Source organism: Squalius cephalus, assembly GCF_949319135.1.
Source record: "Squalius cephalus genome assembly, chromosome: 20".
NCBI classification, from domain to species: Eukaryota; Metazoa; Chordata; class Actinopteri; order Cypriniformes; family Leuciscidae; genus Squalius; species Squalius cephalus.
This window is the reverse complement of record NC_137141.1, coordinates 10,512,314-10,526,102: the sequence shown is the minus strand read 5'-3', so window position 1 is coordinate 10,526,102 and position 13,789 is coordinate 10,512,314. Positions and strand designations below refer to the sequence as shown.

General features: G+C 36.8%; 1 protein-coding gene across 3 annotated transcripts; it reads left to right on the top strand.

Annotated features, from left to right (window-relative positions):
* Positions 1-265: 265 nt before the first annotated feature.
* Positions 266-13,245, top strand: zbtb24 (zinc finger and BTB domain containing 24; the record flags this gene model as incomplete). 3 transcript variants are annotated; one of them, XM_079854367.1, is made up of 6 exons in its annotated part: positions 266-399; positions 6,577-7,423; positions 9,091-9,258; positions 10,716-10,883; positions 10,955-11,036; positions 12,441-13,245. In XM_079854367.1, exons 2-6 carry the CDS (start codon positions 6,601-6,603, stop codon positions 13,243-13,245), a joined length of 2,046 nt encoding a protein of 681 aa, XP_079710493.1. In that variant the 5' UTR covers positions 266-399; positions 6,577-6,600. The 3 variants fall into 3 exon arrangements, with proteins under 3 accessions (XP_079710493.1, XP_079710492.1, XP_079710494.1); XM_079854366.1 differs by lacking the exon at positions 266-399 and adding an exon at positions 728-913; XM_079854368.1 differs by lacking the exon at positions 266-399 and adding an exon at positions 902-977.
* Positions 13,246-13,789: the final 544 nt, after the last annotated feature.

Sequence of the window (13,789 nt, the reverse complement as noted above, 5' to 3'; positions counted from 1 at the left end):
TTCGTGTGTGTTGTAATGCTTCGCCATAGGAACAGAGGCGCTGTTTGCAAACACAACACTGGGTGCCAAAAGTTTCTTTCCTCCAGGGGGCGCATCGAGGCCCACAGACGAATCTTCCTCTATTTTTTTACAGTCTATGATCTTCCTTCAAAATCCTCAAATCCCAGGACGGGAGATATTTTAAATGGTGGCAAATATGAAAAGTGCTCTTACAATCTATATAATATGATTACATGAAATCTCTTGCGCTTTTAAAAATGGTAACCACGCCACAATGCTAGCAATGCTGCCTTTCTACCCAATAATGTTCTATCTGCCTACTTCTGTTATGGATACTGAAATCACGGAACGTAGGCTAATTCTCGTGAGATGTGGCTGTCCTGAAACGGTTCCTTTAAGGTAAGGTCCTGAAAGCTCAATCGTACATTATAGTCTTTAGGGAGTAGTATAATTATTATCTCAAGTGCGTTTCGCAGAATAAACATTGTGATTTACTGATCAGCGCCAGCCTTTTAGCCATGAGCGTGTTTTAGAAGGGAAAACAAAGGAGCTCTTTGTTGCTACACATGGCGCTGGTTTTAAACCAGTTTATTCTTTTATTACTGTGATCAAAGACCTTTGACATAGATATAAATGAAGATTCACAGTGCGCGCGCACGTGTGTGTGTAACCCTTTTGCACAAAACGCAGTGTGAGATTCTACAGCATACTTGTTGTGTTTACAGCTGCAGACCGCATGCAGTGCATGATACAGTGACAGACATCTTTGTGACAATGTGTCAAAAAATACAACGCTTACATACAGTTTTAGTTGTGAAAACGGAAATGCCATTGTCCTTTAATATAGACTTTGGTTTTGAATGATTAGGTTCTACATGGTTCTACAAAGAATGCACCACCATGGATTTATATGGTACATGGTTCTTAACTGGTTGGTCACAACGGTCTCACACAACCCAAAAATGTTGGTCTGATGGGTGAAAATATACATTATTTTAGCTTCCTTTTTTTTTTTTTTTTTTTTTTAAAGGAGTACTTAATTACGCAAATAATATAGTCCTACTTTAAAAGAATATACTGCAAAGTGCTAATGTAATAATGTTTTTGGACACTTGATTGTGTATTTGCAATTAAATGCAATTAGCAGAATTTTAGAGTACTGCCAAAATGTACTGACAAGCATTTTATTTATCTAAAATATACTTTAATGTTTTTTTTGTTGTTGTTGTAAAAAAATGTATTGAAATATATTTGGGTCAATGATGTGACGGGTAATTTTTTAGTCCAAAGGCCTTAATAATAATAAAAAACAAAGATATGACATCCAAAGTATATAAGGTAGTACAACTTTATCTCTTTTATTGAATCCAAAAGGTTTTAATTATATTTTACTACATATAAAGGTATTTTAAAGATTTTGAAGTGTCAAAAGGTCATTCGGTTTAACTGTCCGAAGGCCAATACAGCCATTTCATTTGTGATTAAAATATCTTAAAATGTAATAAATGTATACATATTTTTTATTCTGGCATGATTTTATAACATTATATATCAACATAGTGCAAAATGGTATTAAAATTGTGTGTAGAAGTCATTGCTTTGTGAATGAATTTCATTGATGTCATCTGGAGTAACCGATATAAAGGCACCATTTTGGATAAAGTCATGCGGTCAATATCATGTGACAGGATGTGACATCATTCAGACACCTGCAAAGGACCACACGGTCGTGAAGCAAAGTAAGTAACTCACTCTTAACTATTTGAAAAATTCATGTTTTTGCCTGCTTATACGCATGTCTGGAAATATCAGGTCATTCGGTACAACCGCTATAAAACATGGAAAATGTTGTAATATTTTAAAAACTTGTACTAAATATAAAATGTCTGATTATATTTTTGCTAGCTAGCTAGATATCAGCCTGTTAGCATTGTTTGAAAATATTGTCATTCGGTAATACCGAAAATTTGGTTGTACCGAATGACAGCAATGTATATCATATTTGTACATATCTGGAATAAATAAATACAACATTTTATCAATAGGAAATGTGCAGAGTATATTATTACCTCATTTTGACTGAATTTTACTTTTGCAGATGCCTTTATCAAATAAGGAAAAAGCAGCTCGCTACTGGGAAAGAATCAAAACTGATCCTGTTAAAAAAGAAGAGATACTTGCCAAAAGAAGAGAAAAGTATCATTTGTTTTATTATTTATATTATTTAATTATTATTACTATTATTATAATACTATATATAGTAGTAATTGCATCATAACACTGTTACAATGCATACAATCGGCTCTATTGTGCATTTAGTAACAGTGATTATTAGGAACACCTGCCAATATTATATTATTATTATTATTAGTAGTAGTAGTAGTAGTAGTAGTGGTATAGTTTTCTTTTTGTTTTTAGTTACCAAAGAAGAAAACTCAGTGGCAAAAAAGAACGCCTGTCAATTGATGAACTTGGCCAAAAGGATCTTATATGGATGAGGGCAAAACGGAGGCAGAGAGAGAAGTTGAGGACCATAAACAATATACTGAACCTGAACCCCTAGTATTTAAATGTGACACCAGACATCCCAGTGGATGATGTACTGTACAACAGGAACCACATTTGGCATCAGACCAAGACAAAATCTTCTACTTTATAGAAGACATGCATACAACCATTAGTGAGCCAGAACCTCTAAATTCACAGTCCTCAAGATTATACTCCAAAGACTTGGATGACTTTCATGAATATATAGCATCTAGCAATTTAATCTAATCTAATCTGAATGTTTAACAATTTAAACATTTGTTCCAAGAACAATTAATTGCTTTAATGTTTCAATTACTTTAATATCATTAATGATATGAGTTGTATAAATATGTGCATTCCAATAACAATGAAATCAAGCGTAGCGTAAGTTCTGTTAGGTCACGTTAGTCAAGCTCTCATTACTGACTCTCAGTTGATCTACGTCTATCTATAGGAATATGATGCCTATCACTGTATACATATATAAGCTCCTTCAGTATCATCAGCAACTATTGCATTTCTCAGGAGCTAATTACCCTCCTCCATCCCCAGCTCCTCCTCTCGTCAGTCAGGATTTGGCATTCTGATTCCCCTTGAATCAGAATAAATTCTCAAATTATGTTGTACATTAAAATATTACATTAATGACATATGCAGTACATTCATGTTGGTTCTGTTCTGTTTACCCTAAGGGGGGTTATCGCTGCTCTCCCTGATCTTATCCAAGCTAGGCTGCACGGATGCACAGGGAGTTTTCGCCCAGAACAGAACCAGACCGCCAATCCTAATGCTAATTGTCAATCGTATTTAATGATAGTGGTCCTGACAAATGTTTTCATGTTTGATGTACTTTTTTACATTAATATTATATTAAAAATAAAATGTGCTTTTGTAACTATTTTTGTCTGTGTATTGTCTTAAATATTCATAATATCAGGGGCAGCAGACATAGTCATTCGGTATAACCAGCCTTGGTCATTCGGTAAAACCGATATATAGTAAATATTTAAATAGAATAATATTGTTTTTAATAACTAAAGGAACTACAATAATACAAATATAAAGCAGAGTAGGCTTTTTTTCTACATTTACCCTTTTGTCATTTCCCTGTGCAATGTTTTACTTGAATATGTAGGAGGGTTTAGAGTAGTCCAATAAAATGATTACATTTATGAGATCAGTGATAATGTTATTTTATATTTATTCCGTGGTACACACTATATACTGTCTCAACATCAATGCCAAATCAGGTTTTTTCATGAATAATTATCTGCAAATTAATCATTTTAGATATATTCATGGTTAAACCGAATGACTCTTTTGGTAACAAATTTTGTCCATCTTTTTGAGCACAAATTTTGAGCAGTGTTAATTGATTGTAAAAACCACATAATCTCATTGTTAACACTTAGTAAAACTAAAAAAATGGTTTCAAAATTAATTATATCTCGATTAATGTTTTTTTTACACTTTTAAAAACCTTATTTGTCAGTGACCCATTTATAATATCTATTTTTAATGATGAAGCTGCAATTTAGAAAATATAAAATATATTAACTGTACATGTAATATTGAATAGCACTACATGTACAATTTTACATGTGCTTTAGTATGTTTAATACATCAAAGTGTAAAAGATTAAAACAATGACTCAAAATACTTAAAACTTGACATTGTTACAAAGTGTGATTTAAAAGTATAAAGTATGTGAAGAAAGTGTACTCTTTTTAAACCACTTAAGTAGGCCTTTTATATCATTTGTATTATTAAGGCCTGGGGCCTGTTTCAGAAAGGAGGTTAAGTGAAAACTCTGAGTATGTTAACCCTGAAATGAGGGAAACTCTGAGTTTTCTGTTTCAGAATGGCAGGTATGTTAAACCTTTTTTTTTTTTTTTTTTTTTTTATAAGATGAAGTCTATATAACTCCTTAACTGGCAACTGAAAATACAGTAGATTAGAGTTACATAATGTAGTTCTAAACAAATTCTACAGAATTAAACTGGCATTTACTGAAAATCACTGAACTGTTCATCTGTGCAACAGAAGTTGATGGACCGTCCTCCTGCTGTTCTTCCACACTCTGGGGGAGAGATAAGAATACCCGTTTATACTTAGATTTAAACTTAGATTCTATAGGCTACTCCACATAAAAATGTGAAAAAATCTGAATGTGTAGATTTTTTTGATGTGTAGACACATAATGTTAACATTACCACTGTAGGCCTCTCTGTGGCAGCAGAAACTCTTTATCCCCATGTGATGAGCATTTGATTGAGTACTCTTTATAACACTATTTGTCATAATTTCTGGTGTATTGAGTAGGCGACTTACAACTGCCTGGGGTTCTGTTGGGACAGGAGGCTCCAAAAGACAGATATTACCATCAAAATCTGTTGGGACCAACAAAAATCCTAACCCAAAGTAAAATAAATGGAAATATTAAAAATAGCCTATATAAAAAATAACACATATGTAAACCTCTTAGATTTTATGAAGGCCCTTGGATCTTCGGGAGTGACTGGCTCTGAAGCCCCTCCAGGAATTCCCTCAGCTGTAAATGCTGCTGCACTGCTAGACACTGGATGTTTTAGTTATTTAATATGTCAAATGTTTGTAAAGTCAGGTAGCCTACATGATATGCTCAAGCCTTACTTGACTGAATTATGTTTTTATATTAAATTTTCAGCTGCTGCCATGCTCTTTTAATGTCTGCAGGATTGCACCTACATGAAAATTAAAATTAGGTTGAATAACATACTGTTCTTCCAGTTTCACCTCTGATATTATAACAGTTGGGTAAGTTGTATTACTAACTACAAATGACATCTTCAACAGTGTAATTAGATTAATGTAATAATGACTATCTATAGAATTTATTGGCCTACTTATTACTAATTACTAAATCCCATGTCAACCTTAAACACTTGAACAATACAAGGAGAGACAAGAAACAGCACTTTTAATGCTTTCAAATAAACAATATACAATTGCATGAATTATTCTTGAATTGACCAAAGTGTGTAGAGGGAGAAGGTTACATTAAAAATATAACTTTTAAAAATGTATGTTAAATAGCCTATACAGAATTGTTCTATAGTCTAATACAACTACATCAGATTTAACTTTAAATTACAGAAGAATTAAGAGTAATCCCTTTAATTAAATTACAGTATTTAGATTACTTGGTAATTAATTACACCCATCACTGTATAACAGTAATTAAAATGTAAACTTATAAACAAAATAATGTTTGTACTCTCCATATGCTTGCAGAAGCTCATCCAGTTCTGCTGGTGAGAAATATGCAGACCTCTTTTTGTCTGGCGCTGTTGCCATGGTTTTGGCTTTTTATAGTTGTGGTGCACGCGCTTAACTCAGAGTCAGTCAACTCAGAGTTGATTGAACTAACTAATTTCAGCTGTTCTGAAACCAAAAACTCTGAGTTTCCCATCTCAGTGTAAGTCAACTCAGAGTTCAAGTTTTAACTCAGAGTTGGTTGAACCTCCTTATTGAAACAGGCCCCTGGTTTCACAGACAGGGCTTAGATTAAGCCAAGATTAGGCTTTAGTTCAGTTAGGGCATTTAAAGGCACAGTATGTAAGATTTTTGTATTAAAATATCAACAACAACAAAAAAACACTATAACAGTGTTATATATTTTGGTGACTTGTGTACTTACAATATATTATGAATATTAAAAGCATCTGCTAAATGCATGTAAATGTAAATAAATAGGTATTTAAAGGGAAGAAGAAAATGCTTCCCATATCTTTTATTTTAGGTCAGACTGTGTGTCCAAGTTTATGTTACTTGGTAGAAGCTAGTCAAATTAGACAGATGCCAACATGGACAGGTTGTTTGACATGCCCTCATCTTCAAAAACCGTGAACAAGACTATTCAAAGAAAAAGAAAATATGAAATATGATATCACGCAAACTATACATTAAATATGGGTTTGGTATTGTGTTGTTCACCACCTGATGCCCATTTAAAACCACTGCTATATTGCAAACAGAAAAGATGTGTTAAAACCTTTTCCTTTTTAGATTCAAGCTCGCTGTAACAGCACCATGTCTGCGCCGTCTCTCCCGCCAGCATCCCCTGTCTTCGCCCTGCATTCAAAAACACACAAGGACACTATCCTGCATAAATTTGACAAACTCAGAAGAAGTGAACTGCTTTGTGACACAACCCTTATCGTAGAAGACGTGCACTTCAAGGCACACAAGGCTCTTTTAGCAGCGAGCAGTGAATATTTCTCAGTGATGTTCACTGCTGAAGATCAGGTAAGCCAGTCGGTGTATAAGCTGGATGGCATGTCTGCGAAAACCTTCTCGGCCGTGCTTGAGTTCATCTACAGCGCAAACGTGTTGGTGGACCAGAGTAGCTCTGAGCAGCTGTTTGACATGGCCCGCTTTCTGGACATCCCAGATCTGCTCAAAGCCCACAAGGACCTTCAAAAGGACAGTTCAATGGTTGAAAATGTGGGAGAAGGTGTTGATGAATGCATACAGGCAAAGCGTAAAAGAGGGCGCCCGAAAAAGAGCATGTACACTCAGGATTCAATCCAGACGGAGAATCCAGAGAGCGGTTTACCAGCACAGGCTCAAGAGCCCACAGAACCTCTCTTAGATCCCACTTCACCTCCAAGAGACTTAAGTGACAGCGACTACAACCCCAGAGAGGAGGGCAGACCCCGTCACAGCAAGCGTAAAATACGGCAGCCTGTCAAACTGAAGGGATACAGGTTAGGAGACAATCTGACTGAACGCAAGGAGCCAGGAAAGAGAGGGCGAAAGAGGAAGTACCCGGACACAGAGGCCAGATGTGACGAGTGTGGGAAGGTTTATAAAAACCATCTGTTTCTGAAGATACATCAACGAACTCATACAGGTGCACCTCATTTTTTTATTATACTAAATAACCGATTAAATAGTAACAAATAGAAATAGCAAGCTAGCTCTGAAAGCATGAGATCCCACCCTCCCTTCAGAGCGTCTCCAAAGCCACGCCTCCTTCAAAACACATGAACGCTCACAGCAGGGAGCAAACAAAAACGTCATGAGAGACAGTGTTAAATTACCTCTGTCTCAAAGCACATAATATTACAATAATAATGAACGTGAACAACTTAAAGAGCACTGACCTGGACCACCTTGACTGCTGCAGATTAATTTCAGCGTTGATAGTGTTGCCATTGAAAAATTCAAGTCACAAACCGTTCCAAATTACAGTAGTTATGGTGTGAACACAGCATAAGCCCGTGGTTTTGGTTCAGGAGGAACTATAAAAGGTGTCTGCTGTTTCGCTTGCGGTGCTCTGTGACTGACGTCTGTCTAACTCGTAGCATGAAACACGCTGATGATGTGTGATGTCTGTCCGAGCAGGTGCGTGGAGGTATGGAAATACATACGCTGACAGGCAGGTAGGACATCATATCATGATTGGAAAAAAAACATTTTATGGTCCTACACCTTCCACAGACGATATAAATACATTTAGACCACTTAACTTAGTGATTGCTATCAGGATGTGAAGAGACTTTCAACCAGCATAACAAAAAATGTTTCTGGAACAAATCGCCTACCCTGCCTTTAGCTCATGCATTAACTATAATGCTAATAAATGAGACCTTATTGTAAAGTGTTACCGTTTGTTTTAACGTATTTGTATTACACAATACACATCTATCAATTTACGTGACTTGGTCAATATTCTTTTAATTATATTTAAGTGTTTCATCAGAGATTAAAGACGTCATGAAATAAAAATTTACCTTATTTACTTTGTTAGCGCCTATTACAAGTCTTGTGGTGAACAATTAATCCGAGCAAGTTAATACACAGAAAAAGATTGTTTGTCGTGGTAATCTTTAATCAAAATCTGAAAAGTTACTTCTGGTCTGGAATGGTGTTCCTCTGATGACATCAGTTTGACGCTTGGGTTGAAAACGCTTAACGACTCCCCTCAAACCGTTAGTCTGCTATGAATGAGAGATGGAGAGGAGGAGCGCTAAAGTAAAAACACTCTGTTCAATATTCCATTTCACTTGGAAATACGTCACAACACTGGAGAAAAGTCGTTTGCAACTTCCGGTTCACGGGGACTTTAAAGGGGTCAGCGGATGCCCATTTTCCACAAGTTGGTATGATTCTTTATGATACTTTGGTTAAAATTCCTCAATGGTTGTGTAAAACAACACCCTTTTTACCTCCTCAAAAACAGCTCTGTTCACAGCGACCCGTTTCGGTGCATGTCTCTTTAAATGATAATGAGCAACTGCTCACCCCACCCCTCTCTTCCATGGGGCGTGTCCACACAAGACAGGTAAAGTGCTGCCTTGGCGGACACTATACAAATGGTTGAGGGAAGAAATATGCTAATACGGGACAGTCCGTCAGTGGTCGTGGGCGGAGCATCAGCAATATGACATCATATTGCTTAGAAAATGGCTCAGAGTGAATGAATTTTTTTTCATTGAATGGTGGTTTTGTCCACACACTGCAAAGACACATTTATATGCAGGGAATCTCAATATAAAATGACTTCTTTTTATGCAGGTGAAAAACCGTTCAGATGCAGTGTTTGTGGGAAGGGTTTCACCCAGAAACACACTCTTTTGGTTCATCTGCGCATGCACACGGGAGAAAAGCCCTTCATCTGCACAATATGCTCCAAAGCACTGTCCACCAAACACTCCCTACTGGAGCACATGAACCTACACGCAGGTGAGGGACTTCACAATCACAACTACTACAAATCACTGCGCCATGCTGCTTATACATGACAATTCAATAGTTTGGGTTAAGACTAAAATGCTTTTATCCAGCAAAGATGCATTAAATTAATCAAATATGACAGTAAAGACATTTAGAATGTTACTAAAGATGTATTTTATAATAAGAAAAGTTTCTATAGCAGCAATTGATTTCTGACGGTCATGTGACACTTAAAGGGATCCCAGACAGCAACATAGTGTCTGGCCCAGATCTGGGCCATGTGGAATCCAGGTGTACCAAATGTGGGCTGGATCACGGCCGACATGTGGGACTGTTCACCCAAAATTAAAAATTCTGACATTAATTACTCACCCTCATGTCGTTCCAATCCCGTAAGACTTTCGATCATCTTTGGAACGCAAATTAAGATCTTTTTGATGAAATCTGACAGCTTTTTGTCCCTCCATTGACAGCTACGCAACTACTACTTTCAAACCCCAGAAAGATAGTAAAGACATCACTAAAGCAATCTATCTGACTCCAGTGGTTTAACCTCAGTTTTATGAAGTGATGCGAGTGCTTCGTTTGTGAAAAAAAAAACCCACACAATTTGCCACTTTATTTACAAAATAATCTCCAACATGAGTTCACGAAAGCGGCACGACCCATGCGTGTTGTGTTGACACGAGAGTAGACGTTGTTGTGTGAACGCGCGTTGGAGATTAATATTTTGTAAATAAAGTTAAATTAAATGTTAGCCACAAAGCACTCGCATCGCTTCATAAAACTGAGGTTAAGCCACTGCAGTCGCATGGATTACATGTCTTTACTATCTTTCTGGGGCTTGAAAGTGGTAGTTGCGTAGCTGTCAATGGAGGGACAAAAAGATCTCAGATTTCATTAAAAATATCTTAATTTGTGTTTCGAAGATGAACGAAGGTCTTACGGATTTGGAACGACACGAGGGTAGGTTATTATTTGGGTGAACTAACCCTTTAAGATTGGAGTAACAATGCTGAAAATTAAACTTTGGCATTTCAGGAATACATTTTTTTTATAGAATTAGAAAACAATATTTCACAATTTTACTGTTTTTACTTTATTTTTTATCAAATAAATGCAGCCTTGATCAGCATAAGATACTTCTTTTTAAAAACATTTCTATGTCTATGTCCAATCTCTTTTTCCACTGTGGTTGTACCATGTGATGGTATACCACAGCATTTTAATGTAAAGCATGGTACACTTTGATGAACATATTTGTCTGTAAGGACACCATAGATCAGTATGATCATAATACATGATGTCCAAAAGCACGTGGTAATGCAATAGAAAATTTACAAAAAAAAACAAACACATTGGTCATATCATGGTACAGTACATGACCAAAACACCATAGTAAATATTCAAATAACTGAATATATACTGCCTGATGGTCTATAAAATTCTCCATTTTCTTTCCACAGAGAATAAATCTTTCAGTTGTGACCAGTGTGGGAAAAGCTTCAGTCAGAAGCGGCAGCTGAAAAGCCATTACCGCGTTCACACAGGAAAAGCTTTACCTGAGTGTGCGCAATGTCATCATAAATTTATGGATGCAGCTCAACTGAAGAAGCACCTGAGAACTCATACTGGTAACAGACAGATCACACTTCATAGCAGTTTGCATATCTGTGCTGTATGAACACCTGTGTTATCATTTCAGGTGAGAAGCCGTTTACATGTGAAATCTGTGGGAAGTGTTTCACAGCCAAGAGCACGCTGCAGACACACATCAGGATACACAGGTCAGAAATCAACATATTAAGACACCGCCGGTAAATAAAGGAAACAAAATAAAACTGTAAAGTTTGGTGTGTGTGAAGCTGCTGAAGTGGAGATTTTTGGCCTTTAAATATATGTATTGTAATTAAAATCTACAGATGCAAATAGGCAGTGTAATAAAATGTTATCCACCTTTTTCCTACGTCCCATGATGCTTTGTGCGATTATGGGAGTAATTTCCGTTAAACTGTAAACAATCAGTAAAATGTTTGCTCTATGAACGCAGTAATAACCACTTTCAAAATCTGGGTATAATAAGATGACATTTATTCTACTCACCCTTCAACCGTTGAACATTAAAAGGAAATTTAAAAGTGAAAAGGCATTAAGAAAGTACTTTCAACAGACCATGAATAACCTCAAAAGCTTGATTATTTCTGCAGAAATATTACGGGCGTGTTAAATATCACTGTAGTAATATATGTCTGTATTATGTAAAGTACATCAAAAATGTTCATTAACTGGAACATTGAGTAAACACAATAAATTGTATTTACCTGCTTTAATAATATTCCAGTAAATACTGTTAATATGGATTAGAAGTGAAAAAGGGAGACAATTATATTTTAAGCATCCGTGTGAATACAAACTGGGAAAGAGACGTGAGGATTTAGGGAGAAAAACAAGAGATTCCTAGTGCATTCCATTGAATTATTCATGGGATATATCATAAATTAAATCAGGAGAACAGACCTACCATGTTGTCCTTTTTCATACTGTTACAGTAGAATATAAAAGAAAACAAGAAAATAATCAGTAGGAAAAGAATGCAGCGACTGAAAAGAGCTCTTGCCATAGATATTCTTGTTATACCATATCACATTAAAATACCAAGCTATTATCTGTTATTATCCGGACAAAGGACATTTTACAGCTCATTCAGTCAAACTGATGGATAATGATCATCCTTTGAAAGGATTTGTTTCAGTCTTTTTGACTGGAACTTCCCCAAATCAGAAGTGCCTCTCATAATCTAAAACGCAATAGGCTCGTAAGGAAAAAAGTGGATATAAATCAGACTAATTATGTATAAACAAACAGCTCAGTAAAAACCTTGAGAATATAGATAGGAATAAACCTGTAAAGTTTAGTGGATGTAAAGCTGCTTAAGTGGAGATTTCTGAAAAATACTTTGATGGAACGGCCTTCAAAGATATGTATTGTAATTGAAATCTGCGGATGCAAATAGATAAAGTGCAATAAAATAAACAATTAAAGTGATTTGTGGATGTTTTCTTTCCACTAGTCTGGAACAAAATCTCAAAACTGACCAGTGCATGAAATAACAAAGTTTTTGCCTGTAGTGTCTTGCCTTTTAATGTTCAAGATTTGCATGTTTAAAAAAAAAAATCTTTCTTGTCATCCAGAGGAGAGAAGCCATACGTCTGCAATGTCTGCGATAAGACCTTCTCGGACCCCAGTGCCAGGCGGCGTCACGTGGCGTCTCACACGGGTAAAAAGCCCTTCACGTGTTCTGTCTGCAACCTGTCGTTTGCCCGACTGGACAACCTTAAAGCTCACACCAAGACTCACAACAAAGAGCGTCAACCAGGAGAAGCTGAGAGCACGGGCCCCGCGGAGGTGCAGGCCACATCAGGGGCCGAAGAAATGCACAACATCCTCCAACTCCAGCCGTACCAACTTCCCACCCACGGCGAGCAGGAAATCCAGCTGGTGGTGACCAGCGAGGTGGAAAACATCAACCTGGGTCAGGATCAAGCTATCAGCATCATCACCGCAGAAGACACTTCAGTGGAACAGGGTCTCACCCTTCTCACCCAACCACAAAACCTGGCACTGGTCGCACCGGAGGGGTTAGATGGCAGCGCTCAAATCCAAACCATCAGCGTCTTGGGAAGTCAAGTGAGCAGCGGGCAGCCGGAGCAAATGCACGTCATCACGCTGACCAAAGAAGCCATGGAGCAACTGCAGGTTCACCACGGAGCTCCACAGCAGCTGCAGGTGATCCACCAGCTGTCCGAAACCTCGGAGAATCCCAGCCGGCCGAGTCCAACAGGAGGCATTCACGTCAGCAGTCAGAGCGGGCAGCCCATCTCCATCAGCCAGACCAGCGAGCAGATCCCCAGCCATCAGATTCAGGGTCAAACCTTCCAGATCCAGGCGGGAACGGTCTCGTACCTCTACACCACCAGCGTGACCCCACAAAACTGAACCCACACAACCGTTTAAACCCTTTAGGACTCGCTCACTGATGCTTGTTCTCTTTGGATTTAAATGGTTATATTTTAATACAGTAAAGCTGATTGAGAATAAGCAGAAACATCTTTTTTTTAGATAATGGCTGCAATATGGATCATGAAGTATAACCATTATTAAACAGTTTTTTTGTATTTGTTAATGACAAGACTAAAGATAATAAATGGTTCACATACATACAACTTCAAATGTATTTGTCCAAAATCAATTTATTTAAGTGTAATTGTCCAGCATGACAGTAACATTGGCTCAAAGGCATGAGTTTTTTTAACCAGTGCTTATTGCCATAATGCAAAAACATTCACTGTAATTTCTGTAATGCAAAAAAGTCATATAAATGATAATTTCATATTCTTTACTGTAATGCAATAAAAAATTATATTGCACATATCATTTTTATTTATAAAATGTAAATGTGTTGACATCATTCGTTTTTAATTTTATGTTTTTGTCATTTTTATTATTTTTAAAATGTCTATTTAGTTTCAATACATTTTTA